The sequence below is a fragment of the Rhincodon typus genome, chromosome 33 (assembly GCF_021869965.1).
Source record: "Rhincodon typus isolate 14 chromosome 33, sRhiTyp1.1, whole genome shotgun sequence".
NCBI lineage: Eukaryota > Metazoa > Chordata > Chondrichthyes > Orectolobiformes > Rhincodontidae > Rhincodon > Rhincodon typus.
Genome location: NC_063364.1, coordinates 21,824,218 through 21,845,008, shown reverse-complemented (window position 1 = coordinate 21,845,008; position 20,791 = coordinate 21,824,218). Strand labels below are relative to the sequence as shown.

General features: G+C 39.2%; 1 protein-coding gene across 1 annotated transcript in view; it reads right to left on the bottom strand.

Annotated features, from left to right (window-relative positions):
* The window catches only part of igdcc4 (immunoglobulin superfamily, DCC subclass, member 4), a 115,781-nt gene that overhangs the window by 69,101 nt on the left and 25,889 nt on the right, over positions 1-20,791 (bottom strand). Inside the window, exons 2-3 of the mRNA XM_020534145.2 lie at positions 17,149-17,463; positions 5,266-5,407 (exon numbers count right to left, since the gene is read on the bottom strand). Of these exons, the coding sequence (XP_020389734.2) occupies positions 5,266-5,407; positions 17,149-17,463 (457 nt within the window). The remainder of the gene's footprint in view (positions 1-5,265; positions 5,408-17,148; positions 17,464-20,791) is intronic.

The following is a 20,791-nucleotide window of genomic DNA, read 5'->3' as shown; positions in this document are numbered from 1 at the left end:
AGTACATGTTAAGACATACATATCAATAATATCCAGTGGGAAAGTACTGGAACACTCATGTAACTGTCTCACAGGAGAGATGAAAAATCTGCAGTTAAAACAATTAACTTTGTAGAGCAAACTAGTATTCTAAATACAACCAATAATTCATTGAAACAGTGTATGTACTACTGTAAACTGTTACCCTAGTGCTACCAGCAGAGAAATTAATTTGACAATGACAACAGATCTGATATGCAGGAAAGAACCACATTTGAAGGGATTAGCCCAGATTTTCCAATAGACGGATAACTGTTGTAGTAGTGCAAAGGTTGCGTGTCGGAGACTTGAGGGTTCCAACTGACTTAGCTTAGTTTTTAATGTTTTCCTTCACTAGGAAATGTCAGAGGAATTAAAATCTGCTTTAACTCCTGCATAACTATTACAATGACCATCCCACTACAGACCAGAAAATCCCTGCCTGAAATGGCAAAACAACTGATTCTCACACAATCTCCTTCCCCTGCTCAAAACAGAACACACCTTCAACGCAGCCCAACCCTACCACCTCCGCCCTGATGTGAGACTAACCCCAACAGTTCACATCTCCCTCAACTCCCATGAACCGATCACCTTTCCTGACAATCCTCCCCTTCCTCTCCCCAACATGTCCCCGCCACCCTGACAACCTTCAACCGAAGCCTACCTCTCCCAAGCCCTCTACCTGAACCTCTCCATTTACTTGCCACCCAATCCTCGCCGTTTGGCACACTGCCCCAACATCTGGCACCCTACACTCTCATTTACGATCTCTCAGAAATTAAGTAGTTTCAGGACCACTGAACCCTGGAATATGGCAGAAAATGTTGATGTTGTGAAAAAGGAGTGTGGTTTCAACTGCAATCACTTCATTGCTGGCGTGTGATTCCTGGACAGCATTGGATTGCTTCAGCTGAGAAGGTTCCTGACCTGGAAGTTTATACTAAGAACTTCTCTGAACATACACATTTTGTTTTTGTCCAGGCAGGATCGGAAATAGGGTTTCTGGTCCCAGCTTGAAGACCTGCGTCATTAATTATTTTAATTGTAAAGTGTAAGTAGACAGATCATGCTAACTGTTCTGACTGTCTTTAAATGGAGATGGAAAAAGCTGCAATATGAAGTCAAAGCACAAAAATGTATGAAATTATACATTTACGTAGTTCTGTCAACGTGATAAATACAAGGTGACTCTGTGGGCCTCAGCCTGGAATTTGAACTTGGTTGTCAATTTATGAGATGTCAGATTAAAAAGAATTCACGCTTCAATTGCTGAAATCAATATTGGAATAAAAACAAAACAAGTGCAATAAAAGGTTTTATTGTGATGTCAAATATTCTATAATATGTAACATTTCCCAATAAAAATCTAAGGTTTTAACAACCAAAATTCTCATTTAAGGAAGTTCAACTTTACAGAACACAATGATTGCAAACTCAAATACAAAATTAATGACATATTAAATTGAAATTGCATGAGTATGTAGCATTATATTTCGCAGCTCCTTTTGTAAAAAGACACAAGAATGTTCCCCCAGTAACCTTTAAAAGATGTGAAAAATTCATTAGTTGTTCCATGTGTTCGAATATAAATGGTAACAATCTTGAGTTAAGCTTTGATAATACTGTAGAATCAAAATGAACTCAAAAGGATGGCAGAAACCAGAGTACATCTGCACAGAGGAAAACTTTTTTCAATTAATAATGAAGGGATTAAATTCTGTCCAAATGGATACGTTACTTGAGCTAGATAGGCATGAGAGGACTAGGGGGGAATCTGTATATGTTGCAAAAACAGAGTTGGGTTACATTCCGAGAAGTACTGCTTTTACAGGGTCACTGACCTCTGGAATAGGTTCCTAGTATGTTGAGTATGTGAAGTCATTGCAGATTTTCTAAAGAGATTTGAAATATTTACCACAAATGGAAGACATCTTGAGTTACAGAAGGTAATTGGAGCAGTAGTTTCAGTCATGTAGTCTTCTTGAACTTGTTTGATTACCTCTGGAGGTCAAAGAGAAATTTTCCAGCAATTTCTTTTCCTAAATTAGGCTAAGGGGTTTTCACATTTCATAGAATCACAGAATACCTACACTGTGGAAGCAGGCGATTCGGCCTGTTGAGTCCACACCGACCCTCCGAAGACCAACCAACCCAGACCCATCCCACTACCCCAGCCCTGAAATCCTGCATTTCCCATGGTTAATCCACCTAACCTGCATATCCCTGGATACTATGGGCAATTTAGCTTGGCCAATCTACCTGACCTGCGCATCTTCGGACTGTGGGAGGAAACCAGAGCAGCCAAAGGAAACCCCCCATGCAGACATGGGGAGAATGTGCAAATTCCACAATCACCCGAGGATGGAATCAAACCCAGGTCCCTGGTGCTGTGAGGCAGCAGTGCTAACCACTGAGCCACCGTGCCATCATTTATTGTCCCTGCCTGCTACTCCCAGTCATGGGATGGGGACTACATTTAGATCACGTCATGCCATGATGGGACAGGCATGATGCGCCAATATTTTTTCCAGACTTTTTAATGCAAACATAATATTTCAAGCCAATTTCCTGAATTTAAGGTTTCCATCAGATGCGAAGAATCTTACAGGTAGCAACAATACCCTTTCCATTTGAACAATTGTCAGGCATCTGAACTCCATATAAAAAAATCTGTTACAACATATTTGGGATATCTGTCTTATACTGGCTAACAAATAGCTCAGCCAAGTTTGGCGTTCTGCCTCCTTCTTGCAGAGACCACTAGTTTCAGTTCCTTGAGAGTTCAATCTAATTGGAAGAAAATGTTCAGAAGTCAGGAAGTTCACTGATGATTGTAGTGTTCAGTTCCATTCTCACCTGCTCAAATACTGAAACAATATCTGTGCGCTTCTGAAAAGGATTCAGGCTTGGGCCAATAAGTGGCAAGTAATATATTCATCACAAGTGCCAGGCAATGACCACCTCCAGTGAGAGAATCCATGCATCTCTAATTGACGTGCAAAGGTATTGCCAGTATTCAGTCTACCTCCATCTACATCCAAATGGTTACCCATGTGACCAGAAATGTAACTGGGGCTACAATATAAATACTGCAAATACGTCAGCATGTCAGAAGCTGAAAATCAAGCTGACATCAACAAGGCACAAGTCAGGAGTGTGATGGAATACTCTCCGCTTGCCTGACAGGAGAAAAACAAAAGAGGTTTACAGGGCTCCATCCCTTCCAGTGTCTCAAAATGTTGTTTAATGTGTCTAACATCACAAAAGGAACAGGCATGCAACTATGGCTGTGTGGAAAATACTTAGATGATGAATACATTCAAATTCCTTCAAGTGATTCTGACACAAAATACAAGGTGGAAATAATAAATAACTTATATTGAATCAATACCTTATGCTGTCAGGACATCCTAAAGAATTTAAACATAACTTTATGATGACAGATTACCTACAGATAAGCGATTAATTACTGTTTTTGCAGCAGCCGATTGCTCAGAGAGACCAACAAATAGCAAATGAACAGAAAGTCTGTTACATGGTGGTGTTAGTTGAGAAGCAATGTTCGGCAGGACTTATGGAAGCAAGTCATTAAACAATATAAACAGGCATCTGTTCACAGCAGACAGCAGACTGAAAATTGCCAAGAAGAGCCATGACAAGAAAAAGTTAATACATAAATGAACAGCAAATTTGGACAATAAGAAAACACAACAGAGAGAACTGCAGAGGAAAGAAAAATAAAATGCAAATAATTTGTTGAACGTGGACTGTTACCTAAGGAGACTCATTTTTGATCATCCTGAGGCACAGTCGTATCAGCCCATATAATCTAGGGAAGACTGATTGTAATTGCTATGAACAGGCTGAAACATACAGCAAATACAGAAGCCAATTCACGACATTATAGAGGTCGTGTATTTAAACAATGTTATTTATGAAATTAATGCTGAAGGTGTAATTGTTATCTTGTTTGATAGATTGAAGTAATTAACTTTGTCAAGCAAGTATTGATTACATATAAGGCTATTCATTTTCTAGCAGTCAAAATTGGGAAGATAAATACTGTTAATTTGCTATGATATCAATCAGTTCTAGAAACTGGAAAATTATAATCACCAAATAGCTGTGTTGCTGACTTAGTATTCTGCCTGGAATCTAGAACACCCATTAACATTCCACTCATATCCCCAGTTACACAAAATGAAAGAATTAAGTTCTGATGTATCTTTAACATTTGGAAAAGAAGTTACAGTCACCAAATAAACTTCCTATTGAAAGGAGAAGCAGCAGCACACTTGCCATTTGATGCAAGCAGTAATCTCATGTTGCACAACACCTGCTCGCATTTCTAGATACGTACACTATTTTCTTTTACCTCCATGGCAGGTGGGACTTGAACCCTGTCATTCTGGCCTAGACGCGGGACACTGCCAGTGCACCACAAGATCCCTTCACTATTTAATAATGTCTGAAACCTAGTCACAGAGCCTGAGCGATTCTAAAGGGGTTCTACATCCCAGAAGAGAAATAGGCTTAGCAGTTTGACTGCAAGAGTTTGACTGGAAGCCAACAAAGGCCAGAGGAGTTGGTATTTTCACAGCACCTCTTATTTTTATAATGTGATACCACTTTTATACTTTTCCATTTGTTCCTGGGTACTAATTGATTTCTTATGGTATTTACAAAGCACAAACACTTTTCATAAAATATATTATGTACAGCTTTGTCTGTATGACTTTTTCGTTTTCCCATACATTTCACACTCTCCTCCTCTGTCCCCTTTACACTTCTGTCATGGCAATAGGGGACTGCATTGAGTGGCATGTGCAGAACAGACAATACATCAGCACTGAGAGCAGCAGCTGGGGCTTCACTCTATATTCATATGGGGCAGTAAGTCAGAAATGATATTATTGTTGCCAGCACCCTCAGTGTCTTAGGCTGGCCGTTCTTCGTCAGAAGATTGTGATGCTGACATTTGGAGACAGGTAGGCATCATGGCCAAGTCCAGAGGGAAGCAGGAAAATACAAGCCTATGATAAAGGAAAGCCAAGTGGATTGAGAATGGGGGCAGGCCATAAAAGCAGACTGACCACTGGTAATACATAATATATTATAAGTCAATAGACACTAAGCTACAATAATCCAGCATGGTGCTAAATGAATATACTGGTTATTTTGCTTATAAAGATAAATTTACATCCACTGTATTGTGAATGTTAGGTATTAATTTTGGGAACCTACCTTTCGTGATTTGGAATAGTTGATTGGTTTTTCTCCCATGTGATAAGTGGCAATGGGAGTCCATAAATTCCACATTCAAAACGAGCAATTCCATTTTCCTCCACCATCTGTGATTCTGGCTGCCGATGAAATTGTGACAAAGCTGTTAAAACAGAAATTTCCTTTAATGTAACTGAACATAAATCAACATGACCTGCTGCAACAATCACGTGCTGAATATACGCTTCCAGGCATTAATAAAATAAAAACTATGCAAACATTTATCAAAATTACATTGTTGCCTTGAAATTACAAATATATTTTAATAGCTTGTTTTTAAACTCTGTCTTAGTGCATTATACAAAATTCACAGCAAGAACATCTGCATCAAATATAATTACAAAGTCCAGTCAGTACTGTGGCATGGAATTAGAATTCACTTTTTTCAGTGACACTGTGATATAACATCAATAAAAATTTATCATTTTGGCAACATATCTGAAGAAAAATAATATTTTTGACAATTAAAGAATCAGTCAACAGGTCCTTACACACATATAATATTTTTACACTTTAGGAACAGATTAGAGTCCATATTATTCAAATGCTTAAGTGATTGATTTAAGACCATAGGACACAGGAGCAGGATGGGGCACTGCTCCACCATTTGATCATGGCTGTTATGTTTCCCAAACCCATACTCCTGACTTCTCCCTAAATAATCAAGAACCTATCTATCTCTGTCTTAAAGTCACTCAATGATTTGGACTCTACAGCCTCCTGTGGCAATGAGTTCCACCAATTCACCACCATCTGGCTGAAGAAATTCCTCCTCATCTCAGTTCTAAAGGGTCGTCCTTTCATTCTGAGGCTGTGTCCTCAGGCTCTAGTCTCTGCTACTGCTCGAAACATCTTCTCCAGGTGCACTCTATCCAGGCTTCTCAACATTCTGCAAGTTTCAATCAGATCCCTCCCCCTCCAAAATATTTCCAAACTCCATCAATTACAGACTTAGTCCTCAACCGCTCCTCATATGACAAGTGCTTCATTCCTGGGATCATTCTTGTGAACTTGCTCTGGGTCCTCTCTGAGGACAGCACAACTTTCCTTAGAAATGAGTCCAAAACTGCTCTCAATGTTCTAAATGCAGTCTGACCAGAGATTTTTGCAGACTCATTGTTTCACAAGTATTTTAGTAAACTAGAAGAGTTTCTGCATGTTTGTGTAATTTTGGCACTCTGAACTGCTCTCTCTTAAAGTTTATGCACTAAACTTGAAGTTTTGCTTGTTATATGTTTGCCACTTACAGTGGCAGTGAGAAGAATAATTTATGATAAATGAACTGCAAAAAACAAATCTATAAAGTTCAAGTGCATATTTTTTACATTAGAAAAAGTGCAGTGACGAGGTTATTTTGAAACATTTTAAAGTTACCAAGTTGAGAAGCTAATTGAAGAACATAGATGATGCTATTACAAACTCTCCCACTTCAGAATAAAAATAACTTTCTAATTAACAGTAAGCAAACTATTCATAATAAATACCTACTCGTCAAGCACAATCATGTAAAACAAAATTCAACTGCTGTGCAGGAAAGAAGCTAAAATACGACACAAGAAAGAATAGAAATATATTCCTTCATCAAAAGTATAGGGACCACATTTTCAAAAATGTTAAAATACTGTAAATTATTGTTGAGTAATATTTAACATATTTGTATGACATCACCCTGTTTACAACTTTTACAGATAAATGAATAGTTTATTTTAAATAAATTATAATATAAATTGAAAAAGTGGACTAAGGAAGGTAATACAAATGTGTTAATTGCTCATTCAGTATTGTTAACTGAGGTTTCTCACACCAAGCCTCTAATTTTCAATAACATTATTATTATAAACTGCATAATCTGATGGCTGTGCTATCAGTTGAACCACTGTTGGGAAATTCAACCTAATCCTAGCTACTATGTGGCACAATAATACGCTTCTATATTACTACTGTTTTTTTAAATTATGACAGTGTTTTCTGTGTGTTATAGCCAAAACACATTAAATAAGAAAAAGAAAATCAAGGCCTAGCTAAGTTCTGCATGCAGACTGAATGGGTTTCTATATACCAATTTATGAGCTTATGGTTTTCATTGGACATTTCCAATTATAACCAATGGCTTTACTAGAATTGGTACTGACTGTGTGACTAGTCAGGGAAATTATTCACAAGTGAATAACATACATGAGTTCATGTCAGCACAGTGAAATGACTTCCTTGAGGGAATGAGAAAATGTCACTTTTTGTTTAGATTTAGAAAAACAAATACGCATTACCCAACTCACTTTTAGAAAACAAGGAAGTCTGTAGAAAGAATGTAAATCTACCCTGATCACAACGGTCTTTTTTTCATTATACTGTATTTTTACGAGTTACTTTTACACAGTAATACCTTCTGACAATTGTATATAACATATAATAGTGTATTAAACATAAAAACATGATTTGGGTCACAAGTATGGTATGGTTGGTGCTAAGTCAGCTTCAGAAAGAGAACATGACATTGTACCTGAACTGCTTAAAAGTTATACTTGGGATTTTAAGATGCTAAAATCTTTCAATGTCATCTTTCTGCAACAGATAATTATAGAAGCAGCCTCTACAACTGCAATTTGTAAAAATACACCAATATCTGTATGTGAACTTGAGTCACTACAGCAACAGCAATGAGAGAGCTTAGCTTGAAATGTACTCCTTGTAAAAAACCTGAAATTTTGCCCTAAGCTGATATCTATAATAGATTCACATCAACATTTTTTCAAGATAACTTTATCTACATTTGCTCTTTAGAACATTGCAACACAACATAACTTGTTGATTAAATCCCATGTCAAAGTCATGCTTGAACTGATCCCAAAGCAGTAAACCCTAGATGACTCTTCCTCTACTTTTGCTTCCATTTTGAGAAGTACATAGAGATGCTGTTAGGAAGTTGCAGATACTAAGATCAGGAATTTACTGCAATGAGAAACATGAAGCCGCATGCTACAATGTCATCCTAAAATATACAGCGACCCATTAGTACTTTGTTAGATATCTGATTCTTGTTCATTGTTCTACCTCATATCATGTAACTAACTGCAGTCATCCGTATATTTGTCAGTGCAGAGAAATCATCTGTAAAGTAACTTACTGTGAGTACACATACATACTTTGGTTTTGAAGAGAATATAATAGATTTTGTGCAGCACCATATAAGTCTGCATATACAGGCAACGCCACAGCTAGATGGAGTAACAGACAAGCATATGTAGAAATGCAGCTTTGGAGTACAAGGTTATTTGACAATTATTTTAATTCAATCCTGCTTCCATATAAAAGTTGAAAACATTTATCAGCATGTTATACTTGGCTCTAATGAAATTACTTCTCCATTTAAATACCCATTGCGGAAGTTTGTTAATAATTATTCTGTCTTCTGCTTTTTGTTCCATTCATCCTCTGTACTAACTCTACCCTGAATATGGGATTGCAAATTTTAAACTGCCCTCTGCTGCCCAAATACATGTTTATGTAAATAGTGAAAGACACTATTCTCAGCATTGCTCCTTGAGGGACATCAAATCACATGATCCACCAATCTGATCAAACAGCTTTAAGTTCTATTATCCATTTTCTGTACTTGCAGACAGTTGCTGTCTATTCTGATGCATTTTTGGGACTGGTTGCAGATTTCCAGTTGTTCACAGTGTCTGTCCTCCATACTCATGTGTAACCGCATATACAGAGATGGATCTCAGCGACCATTTTTACATTGGAAACATATACTTGGTTCTATTAATTGAGGCATACGAAATCTTTAAAGTCAGCATCCCCAAGTAAACAAAATACCAAACTGTGCAAAATAATCTAAGGTTACTCTGAAAATACCTCGTCAAGTCCTAAACTATGTTGTTACTTCAATATAAGATCTTGCCATCTCCAGAAAGGTTTTCACTACTGAAAAGTCTACTTGAAATGCCATCTTTACTATTCATTCCATAGGTGCTGACTGATCCAGTTTCATCAGCAAAGTAGGTTAAGTTTCTTGATCACAATTTATTTCAAAATTGCAATTCTGGTTCTTAATTGTATGTTTTTATTATTTTCCTACCTTGAAAAGAAGTCATGATTTTAGTCAGTATCTGGTTGGACTAAGTCAAATAACAGCATCCACTATACCTGACATTACATTCAAGCTTTGTTGATAGAATTCAAATCTACATAATTTGAAAAAAAGGGAGGAGAAAAATAAAAGTAATTCTTCTATTGTAGTCAAACCAATTTGGTGTCATAAAAAACCGAAAGAACTGCGGATGCTGTAAATCAGGAACTAAAACAAAGTTGTTGGAAAAGCTCAGCAGGTCTGGCAGCATTTGTGAAGGAAAAAACAGAGTTAACCTTTTGGGTCCAGTGACCCTTCCTCAGAACTCATTTGATGTTATAGTTAAGTACAAAATACAGAAAGTGTTAAGCCACCAAGCCCCCCTGCTTATTCCTTCAGGCATTCTCCGGTGGCATTGTAAGTGTATCCAGTGACTAGGTGAACTATAGACTCTAGGAAAACACTAGATTCAATACCCAATTTGTCTCAAATTAACTCCTTCCAATCGGGGTCTGGCAATAAGGGGCAAATAGGTCAAATTTCTTGATCACAATTCAGTAACCTCTACTGAAACAATGTAAGTGTGAATATCAGATGAGAACAGGATCACATTGGCTGTGATGCTCCTGAAGTCACATAATCAGCCTGCACTCTTAAATCTGGTTCATTTACACAAGGCCATCTGGTGAGGAATTATGGAACATTCATGCTCGAGTAGCCATATCCTAGCAATGAGCCTTCAAAGTACAAACATAGGGAAATTAGCAGCAAATTTATGAGATTTGATCAAGAATTTATTTCGAGAAAAATTCTTCAGAGTCACTACAAAGAGAAAACAGATAAAACTCTAGATTCACTCTGATCTTACATCCTTCATTTAAGCCTGACTAATATTAGCTTTCTTTTGCACAATACTGTGCTATCATGGTGATAAAACCTTAGCAGCAATTATGTCCAAACCATTTCTAGTTATTCAATTCACTTACCCATTTCTTTCAAACCTATTTATCATCAGACATTCAGAGGAAGAAATGTCTTGAATGCTTGAAACACTACAAAAACAGAATGTGCTGCAAACTTAAAAGAGCATCAGCATTTTTCTATTAAAAATCCATTTGCTTTCGAAGACGTTAACTGACACCGGTTACTTGCCTCACTTATCTGGCAGGTTCACATGTACCTTAATCTGTTGTGGTTTGGTTTGGAGGGGGCATGGAAAACAGAAACTTGCACAGCAGTTCACAGTCACTGCTTGGGTCCTTATGTGTCCACCAGCAGCCCAAATCATATGCTCAGACTCAGCTTCAGTCTTTTACACTGCAGTCTGAAACTAGCTCAATCACCAGCGTGACATGCCTTGTTCCAGTGAACTTCTGGCTGCTGAGCTTTTTGCAGTTCTACTTCAGTCATGATGCTGTCAGATTTTTCTTTGTGGTGATAAAATTGATCCTCGAGCAGAAAAACAAATAGGCAACATTACGAATCAACTTAAATGAATCAACATATTCCTTTCTCATGAGGTGCATAATGGGTGGAAGCCATGGAAGACCCAATGCAAAAGAACTAGAAGCTGAAGAGGCAACAAGAGGCCCATACAAGTCAAAATGGATCATGCAAAATCAACGCTGATTTTTTTTTTATACCTATCATTCATTCTCATGAACTGGATCTGTACTACCTGATTTGTCCAAACTACTGTAAAATCATATTCAAGGAAGCTTTAGAGGTTCACTGACTTTTACAGCTTATGCTAAATTGAATGATACTTTTTATAACTGAAGTATTATACTATTATACTATACTAATCCAAATAAAGTACCTGCAATATCTTGCCAGGATTGTTTTGGGAGCATCCTCTAAACTTGTGATCTCTTTCAGTTATAAGAACAAGGGCAGCAGACAAACAAACAGTATCACCTAGAAGTTTTCCTCTAACTCATGCCCATCCTGACTGTGAGCTATATATATTCTCCTTCATTATCACTGGATCAAAATTCTGACGTTCTCTTAGCACTGTAGTTATATCTAACATCACATGTACAACAGGGATTTGAGGCAGTAGTTCACACCATCATCCCAATGACAATTAGGGACTGACAGTAAATTCTAGCCTTGCCATCGACACACTCATCCTCTGAATAAATAAAAATGCAGTTAGTCAATCTACTTGTGCTTACAGCACATTTCGTTTTCATTTAAGATTTTGTGCTTATAACTACCTTATTTGTTTACAGATTCTTTTGTCCATTCATTTTATCACAGATTATCGTTTAGGACTAGTCATCATTTTGATGGTATGAAGTGTATTTTACCCATTAACAACATTATCTTCAGAGAATCTGCTGTCTCTTTTCCTTATCTAGTCACTTCAAGCCTAAAAAGGGGACGTAATATTCAAGTTTTCAAAAATATACATAGGTTTATAACCAATAAATGAATCAGCCTATGTAATCCACGTAATAAATTAATTATTCTTTCATCGTTAGCACTTAATGACTAATTCATTTCCAGAATTTTCTAATGTTTTATTGTAATATCCAGGGTTTTTCCAATCATCGAGGGTTAGGTTGCATATTCATGTCCTTTGTCAGAAAAAGAACAACTTTCAACAAACTAGCTTTCCGTCATTTTCTGATAAGTCTTGTGTTAAGCAGAGAAGTGGTACACAAATCAGACGCAAAATTTTCTTAGGTCAACTCCATTTCCCAACTAAATGCAGCTCAAAGCAAGCCAACAAGAAACTAAACAATCAAGAAGAAAAAAGATAAAACTTGAAGGCTCTGAAAAGAAAGTTTAATACAATTAAAAAAGCTAGGTCCACAAATCAACCACTGAATTTAAGATCAACTGTTGTTCTCCATATGATAGTGCAAACATCACTAAAAGAAACAAAAAAAAATCAAGCGACAACTCATCCCACCCTTGCAGTCTGGACTCGAACTACAAGATTTTATTTGTCTATGTCTATATTTTTTTATCCATAATGTTTGTGTCAAATGGTCTGTTTTTGTGTAACAGATTTGGGAATGCACGTGTGCTCACTTATTGGGGATTTTAAAGGGGTACATCTTAAATTGCACAGCAGCAATAAGTAACCCTTTTCTTTGTCTTTTTATAAAAAATAAGTTTACTTACAATAAAGTTATTTTCCTGTTGATGACGAAAGCTTTGTATTAACTAGCAAGACAAATTGATCATTCAGTGGCTTAATTAGGTAGATAAACCTGTGATAGCTTATGGAATAGTGGGGCTTGATTGTCAGCATTCTCTTTCTGACCTAATTGAGACACACCACCCAGGCTTACGCATGGCCCCATATTGTGCACAAGGGAGAATCACATGGATGTCAGTGAGAGATCAAGCGTCTGAATGAGACAGAATGTATATAAACCCAGATAGTGATTGAGCCAGGCAGCACAAATGGTCCTCTCCTTCCTCCACCTACCACCCCAATAAAACAGATAGATAGAGGAAGAAACCCAGGCTGAAAGAAAATCTGCTTCCAACCCAACTTTTATAGGAATGCACAGCATGCATCACCAGAAGTGATTGCAAGGTCAATGTCAGTTAAATCCACCTCCTAAGCTCAGTGCCAGTACCCATCCCCATCCCTGGCAATCAGGACTTAGAGGCCAATCTGCCTCTCCTAGCTCTGGTTCTCAATAATTTTAGTTAGCTCTGCTGTTTAGCACCTTTCAGTAAACTTTTTTCTTATTAATTACTCATTTATTTAAATTGAAAATCATAGTTGTTGTTGAGCCAAACTTTTTTGCTCCAATTGAAATGTGCACCTCCCCGCACCACATGTGAAAATGTTGAACTAGCCTAGTCTATATTGAATCATCAACTTATATCTCTTGTCCACGGATGCTGACTTACATTTTCCACTGTTGTTTCAGATTTCCAGTTTCTGTGACTCATGGCTTTTCGTTTCTACTGTATCTTTAATTTAGTTTCTAGCACTTCAAACAATTGAAGATGTATCAATGAAACAATGGAATCAAAAATATAACTTTCAAATCCGAGTTTGTCATCAGAATTACAAAGGATATGATTCAAAGTCAATTTGCTGTACCTCACACCAGTTCTTCACCCTTTTTTTGTTCATAAATTTCAATTCAACCCAATCAAATATTGAGAGGCAATGTTCACCTTTATCAGCTAGCAGGCTACACAATTTAACCTAAACATTCTACTCTAAGTTGAAGGGGCCGAAATTGATCTATACTAATAAAACATAATGTATAGGGAATCAGGAGCTGATTTTTCATTACACCTGAACTCCTTTCCATTGAAGTTCAGGAATGGTAACAAACTCATTTTTGGAGACTTACCTCTGAGCCTCACTGATATTATTTGAAATTAGAAGTCTTGGCAATATTTTCTTGGTCAATGGAAAACAAAAATTGGCACAGTAAAAAAATGGCCAATTTGCTAACTAATTTAAAATTTAAACATGTTGAGGGTAATATTAATTTAAGTACACAAAGTACTATGACTATGGAGTCCAGAACGAGTGATCACAGGCTAAGGGTATGGAGTGGGTCATTTAGGATGAGATGAGGAGAAATTTCTTGAACCAGAGTAGTGATCCTCTGGAATTCTCTGCAACAGAGCGCGATTGTGGACAAAACATTGAATATTTTCAAGAAAGAGTCAGATATAGATTTTAAGGATAAAAAGGCATAGGGAAAAAGCAGAAACAGGGTACTGAACTGGATGATCATCCACGATCGCAGTGAATGGCACAGCAGGCTCAAAAGGGCCGAATGGCCGATTCCTATTTTCTATATTTCTATTCTAATTGCCAGCATAAAGTAAGTGTACAGATTCATGCATCACTGGTAAAGGGTTGAGATTGCCTGTTTTTATTCACTGATGGGATGTGGGCATCACTGGTTAGGTCAGTGATTGTTGCTCATTGCTACATTACCCTTGAGAAGATGGTGATGAGCTGCCTTCTTGAATTGCAGCATTCGATTGTTGCAAGTTGACCAACAATTATGGAGAGAATTCCAGGACTTTGTTGCAGTGACACTGAAGGAACAATCATAAATTTTCAAGTCAGGATGGTGAGTAGCTTTGCAGGGAACTTGCAGTTGCTTTTGATCTTGTAGATGGCAGTGATCTTTGTTTGGACAGTGCTATCTAAGGATCTTTGGTAAATTTCTGCAGTACATCTTGTAGATTGCGCATACTCCTATTACTAACTGTCTGTCGTGGAAGAAGTGAATGCTTGCGTTGCCAATCAAGTGGGTTGCTTTGTCCTGGATGGTGTAAAGCTTTTTGAATGTTGTTGGGTTAACAAGCCAAGTGGGGAGTATTCAATCACATGTGTGCCTTGTAGATGGTGGACAGGCAGTATGGAGTTAGAGATAACAAGGTGTAGAGCTGGACGAACACAGCAGGCCAAGCAGCATCAGAGGAGCAGGACAGCTGACGTTTCGGGTCGAGACCCTTCTTCAGAAATGGGGGAGGGGAAGAGGATTCTAAAATAAATAGGGAGAGAAGGAGAGGCGGATAGAAGATGGATAAAGGAGAAGATAGGTGGAGAGGAGACAGACAGGGTCAGGGGGGAGGTGTAGGGGCAGGTGTAGCACTTGCTGCGGTTGCAGGGAAAAGTGCTGGGGCTGGTGGGGCTGGTGGGGAGTATGGAGTGGACAAGGGAGTCACAGAGAGAGTGGTCCCTCCAGAAAGCAGATAAGGGTGGGGAGGGAAAAATGTCTTTGGTAGTGGGGTCTGATTGCAGATGGCAGAAGTGTCGGAGGATGATGTGTTGGATTCGGAGATTGGTGAGGTGGTATGTGAGGATGAGGGGAATTCTGTTTTGGTTGTTATTGCGGGTAGGGGGTGTGAGGGATGAGTTGCGGGAAATGCGAGAGACACGGTCGAGGAGTTAGAGGGGAGTTTCTCGCTGCAGTATTCCTAGCCTCTGACCTACTCTTGTAACCACAGTATCTATATGGCCCAGTTCAGTTTCTGGTCAATGGTGACCCCCCATGATGTTGACAGTGTGGGTCCAGTGATGGTAAGCCCATTGAATGGCATGGGGAAATAGTTAAATTCTTAAGTGCATTCTTAAGCGAGATATCACTTCTTGGCACTTGTGGGGCACAAATGTTTATTATCACTTTTCAGCTTAAGCCTGAATATTGCATTCGGGTTGCAGGAGTCTCAAATGGTGCTGAAAATTGGTGAACACCCCTACTCGTAATCTTATGATGAAGGGAAAAGGCCCTTGCGGTGCAGTGGTAGTGTCCCTACCTCTAAGCCAGTAAGGGCCAGTTACCTGTGTCGCAACAACTCTCAACAGGTCGAGTAAAATATATGATGGAGGGAAGGTCATTGACGAAGCAGCCGAACGTGGTTTGGCCTAGGTCATGGCCTTGAGGAATGCCCGTAGAGATGTCCTGGAACTGTGATGACTGACCTTCAAAAACCTCAACCACCTTCCTATGTACCAAGTATGACTCCAATCAATGGACAGTTTACCCTGATTCCCACTGACTCCTGCTCTGCTAGGCCTCCTTGATGCCACAACTAGGTCAATTGCAGCCTTGATGTCAAGGGCACTCACTCGCACCTCACCTCTGAAATTCAGCTTTAGTGCCCACATTTGAACCAAGGCTGTAATGAGGTCAGGAGCTGAGTGGCCCTGGCAAACCCAAACTGGGACTCTGAGTACATTGTTGACCAGCATGTACTGCTTGATAGCACCGCTGATCGCATCGTCCATTATTTTACTGATGATCGAACAGTAGACTGATGAGGTGGTAATTGGCCAAGTTCAATTTGTCCTGCTTCAAGTTCAGGCATACCTGGGCAATTTTCTACATTGGCAGGTAGATGCCAGTGTTGTAGCCGGACTGGAACAGCTTGGCTAGGGTTGCGGCAAGTTCTGGAACACAAGTCTTCAGTACTATTGCTAGAATGTTGACAGGGCCATAGCCTTTGCAGTACCCAATGCCTTCAACCATTTTTCAAAATCACATGGAGCTAATTGAATTGGCTGAAGACTGGCATCTATGATGCTGGGGACCTCTGGAGGAGGTTGAGCTGAATCATCCAACTGGCATGTCTGGCTGAAGGTTGCTGCAAATGCTTCAATTTTATTTTGCATTGATGTGCTATGCTTCTCCATCACTGAAGATGATATTTGTGGAGTCTCCTCCTGCAGCGAGTTGTTTGATGTCCACCACCATTTAGACAGCATGTGGCAGACTGCAGAGCTCAGATTTGGTCCAATCGTTGTGGGATCACTTAGTTCTGTCTATCACTTGCTGATTATGCTCTTTGACGTGCAAGTAGTGCTGTTTTAATCTCAAAATTAATTCAGAATGCTTAAAATAGCATAACCAGAAGAAAGGGACGAGTTCTCGTATTTCTAGAGTGAATTTGAAGGTATACACAAACAATTTGTTTTAGAACCTAAGCATCACAAAATCACAAATCGTCCACTGCAAAAACTGGAGTCAAAATGCCTGAAAATTTGTTTTTATCAAGGACTGTTTTCCTCAATGCAGTAAGACTTTCCAACAGTTATCATAATCCCCAAAGCAATGACATAAATTTTTGAGCAAACCAATGAGTGTGTGCAGCTGTATAACTCCAATATGATTCACGTAATTAACTTAGTTTTCGCTAGCAAAACAGAAATATAATCCTGTAGTTAATGGCTGAACAAATGTTATTAGATGATTTCTCATATACTGTACATTGTGAATGTTTCATGCTTTAACAGCCATCCAAGTGACCATAAAATCACTTACTGGAGAATCTGATCACTGCAGTCCGACTAGTTATGGCCCCAAATGAATTCTGGGACATGCAGGTATAACTCCCTTCACTGCTGTTTCCATCTTGATTCTTAGAGTCCCATGGTACATATGAAATGTAGAGTGATCCATTGGGAACCACATGGTGCTGTTCTTCATCCACAACAGGAATTCCCTCTTTTTTCCATGTTATGTTGGCAGGCTGATCTACAGCAGGAAGGTTGCAATCTAACACGACTGCTTGATTAGGTTGCAGTATTACCTGCAAAGGGCCAATACTGCAGCTCAAATCCAAAGAATTCACTTTGTCTAGATTAAAGAGGTAAAAAGATAAGAAAATTAGAATTTGAATACAACAGTGATGCACAAATGCTAAATTCTACTTGTTTTACTGGAAACTAAAGGGCACATGTTCTTTAGTGCAATTCAATACAGTACATTTTCACAATATAATCCTTCAGATTCAAGCAAAGATTTTCCAGGACTATATTATTACACTATAAACCTTTAGTTTGTACATTGCAATAAATTTGAAGTATAGTGTGCAACAGACATTTAAATGTTTATTCAACCTGCTGTTTAGTTAAAGGAAAATCAAAACAGAAATCTGGACCTTATTCTTACTTTTATTTAAACTATTTTCCGAATCAAACTGTTTACAGATGTTACCACACACCTCTGGAGTAGGTGGGACTTGAACCCAGGCCTTCCAGGGTTAGGATATTACCACTGTTCCACAAGAGGGCCCCTCTTATGAATACTACATTAAAATAGAAATGTACCAGAACAGTGCACATCCTTACTCAGTGAGGGATTATATTGGATATTTGCACATTCCATGACATCAATGGCTGCTTATACCTTTTAGAACTTGAAAACCACCTTTTGTTTCTCACTGTCCTTTGGTCAGGGTACAGTACTGCAATGTAACTTGACAAATGTATCTAACATGGCCCACTACAAAAAAAAATTATTCTCAATATTATTTCAGAAGTGTGATAACAAGTGTTCAGAGGCATTATGTTCCTTGTTAGTGTGAAGGTTGGTAAGGTTAGGGAACAATGGATGAATAAAGATATTGAAGTTCTAGTCCAGAATAAAAAAAACCATATTAAATATAGACAACTGGGATCAAACCAATATCTTGAACATAGGGGCTTTCTTAAGAAGGAAAACAGGAAGGATTTACTTGGACTTTTGTAAAGCTTTTGATAAGGTTCCTCATGGTAGGCTAATTAGAAAAGTTAGGTCACATAGGATGCAGGGTGAACTTGCCAACTGGATACAAAGTAGCCTTACAGTAGGAGACAGAGGATTGTGGTGGAGGATTGTTTTTCGGACTGGAGGCCTGTGACCAGCAGTGTTCCACAGGGATCGGTAAAGAGTCCACATTTGTTTTTCATTTATATAAATGACTTAGATGAGAATATACAAGGTATGATTACTGAGTTTGCAGATGACATCAAAATTGGTGGCATAGTAGACAGTGAAGCAGGTTATCTAAGATTACAAAGAGACCTTGATCAACTGAGGCATTGGGCTAAGAAGTGGTAGATGGAGTTTAATTTGGATAAATGCGAGGTACTGCATTTTGGTAAAACAAAAAGGGGCAGAACTTATACAATTAATGGGGGTGCAGATCCACAGATCATTGAAGGTAGCAGTATTGGTAAATAAGGTAATAAAAAAGGTCAGTGGCATGCCTGCCTTCATTGGAAGGGGCAATAAGTACGAGGTTAGGCAAATTATGCTGTTATAGGACTTTAGTTAGGTCACACTTGGAATATTGTGTCCAGTTCTGGTCACCACACTACCAAAGGATGTAGATGCTTTGGAGAGGGTACAGAAAAGGTTTACCACAATGTTACCCGGTATGAGGGGTTTTAGCTATGAAGATAGATTGGATAGACTGGGTTTGTTTTTACTGGAATGCAGGAGTTTGAAGGGTGACCTGAGAGAAGTTTATAAGATTGTGAATGGCATGGATAGAGTGGAAAGTATGAGGCTTTGTCCCAAGGTGGAAGGGTCAATTACTATGGGACACATATTCGAGGTTCCAGGGAGGGGCATTCAAAAGAGATGTGCGAGGCATGTTTTTCCCACACAAAGACTGGCAAGTGACTGGAATGTGCTGTTAATGGAAGTGGTGGAAGCAGACACAATAGCAACATTCAAGAAGAACCTGGGTGAATACGTGAATGGGAAGAGAATTGAAGTATGGATCCTGTACGTGAAGACAGTTTCAGTATGGAAAGGTAAAATGTGTCAGCGCAAGCCTGGAGGGCTGTTCCTGTGGGTAGTGCTGTAGAACAGAAAGACCTAGGGATTCATGCACATATTCTTTGAAATTTGCGTCACACGGTGGTTAAGAAGGCACTAAGTACGCTTGTCTTCACTGCTCAGACCTTTGAGTATAGGAGTTGGGACGTATTGTTGAGGTTGTACAGAACGTTGGTGAGGCTTCTTCTGGAGTACTGTATGTAGTTCTGGTTGCCCTGCCATAGGAAGGATATTATTAAACTAAAGAGGGTTTACAGAAAAGATTTACCAGGATATTGTCAGGAATGGAGGGCGATTTATAAAAATAGGCTGGATAGACTGGGACCTTTTTCTCTAGAGTGTAGGAAGTTGAGGGGTGACCTCATAAAATCATAAGGGGTATAGATGCCATGAGTAGCAACGGTCTTTTCCCTAAGGTGGGGGAGTTCAAATCCAGGGGCCATATTTTTAAGGTGACAAGAGAAAGATTTAAAAAGGACATGAGAGGCCAATTTTTTTTAACAGAGACTGGCTCATGTGTGGAATGAACTGCCAGAGGAAGTGGATGCAGGTACTGTTACAATGTTTAAAATACATTTGGCTAAGTACATGAATAGGAAAGGTTTGGCAGGATATGGGCCAAATGCAGGCAGGTGGGATGAGTTTAGTTTGGGAACATGGTCAGCATGGACTAGTTGTACTAAAGGGTCTGTATCCATGCTGTATGACTCTATCTTGTATACATGCTTTGCAGAGGCAAATGAATACCTTTCAGCATCTCCAACACTGCTACTCATAACAATGAACACTAAACTTCCTACTAAATTACACAGAGAACCATGTTCATATACAGTGCAAAGCTGATCTGCCTCTTAGGGATACACCTCCTCCCACCCACCTTCCTGCAAGAATGCGATCCCCAATTCAAAATTCCTCGAACTCCACCACATCTGCTCCCAAGATGAGGCGTTCCACTCCCTGACATCCCAGATGTCCTTGTTTTTCAAGGGCCGCAATGTCCCCCCCTCCCCCAGTGGTCGAAAACGCTCTCGACCGCATCTCTTGTTTTTCCCGCACCTCAGGCCTCACACCCCCTCCCCGCAATAAAAACAAAGACAGAATTCCCCTTGTCCTCATGTATCATCCCATTAACCTCCGGATTCAACGCATCATTCTCTGCCACTTCTGCCAGCTGCAATCTGACCCCACAACGAAGGATATATTTCCCTCCCCACCCTTATCTGCTCTCTCTGCGACTCCCTCGTCCGCTCCACACTCCCCACTAGCCTCACCACCCCCCGACACCTTTCCCTGCAACCACAGGAGGTGCTACACCTGCCCCTACACCTTCCCCCTCACCTCCATTCCAGGCCCCAAA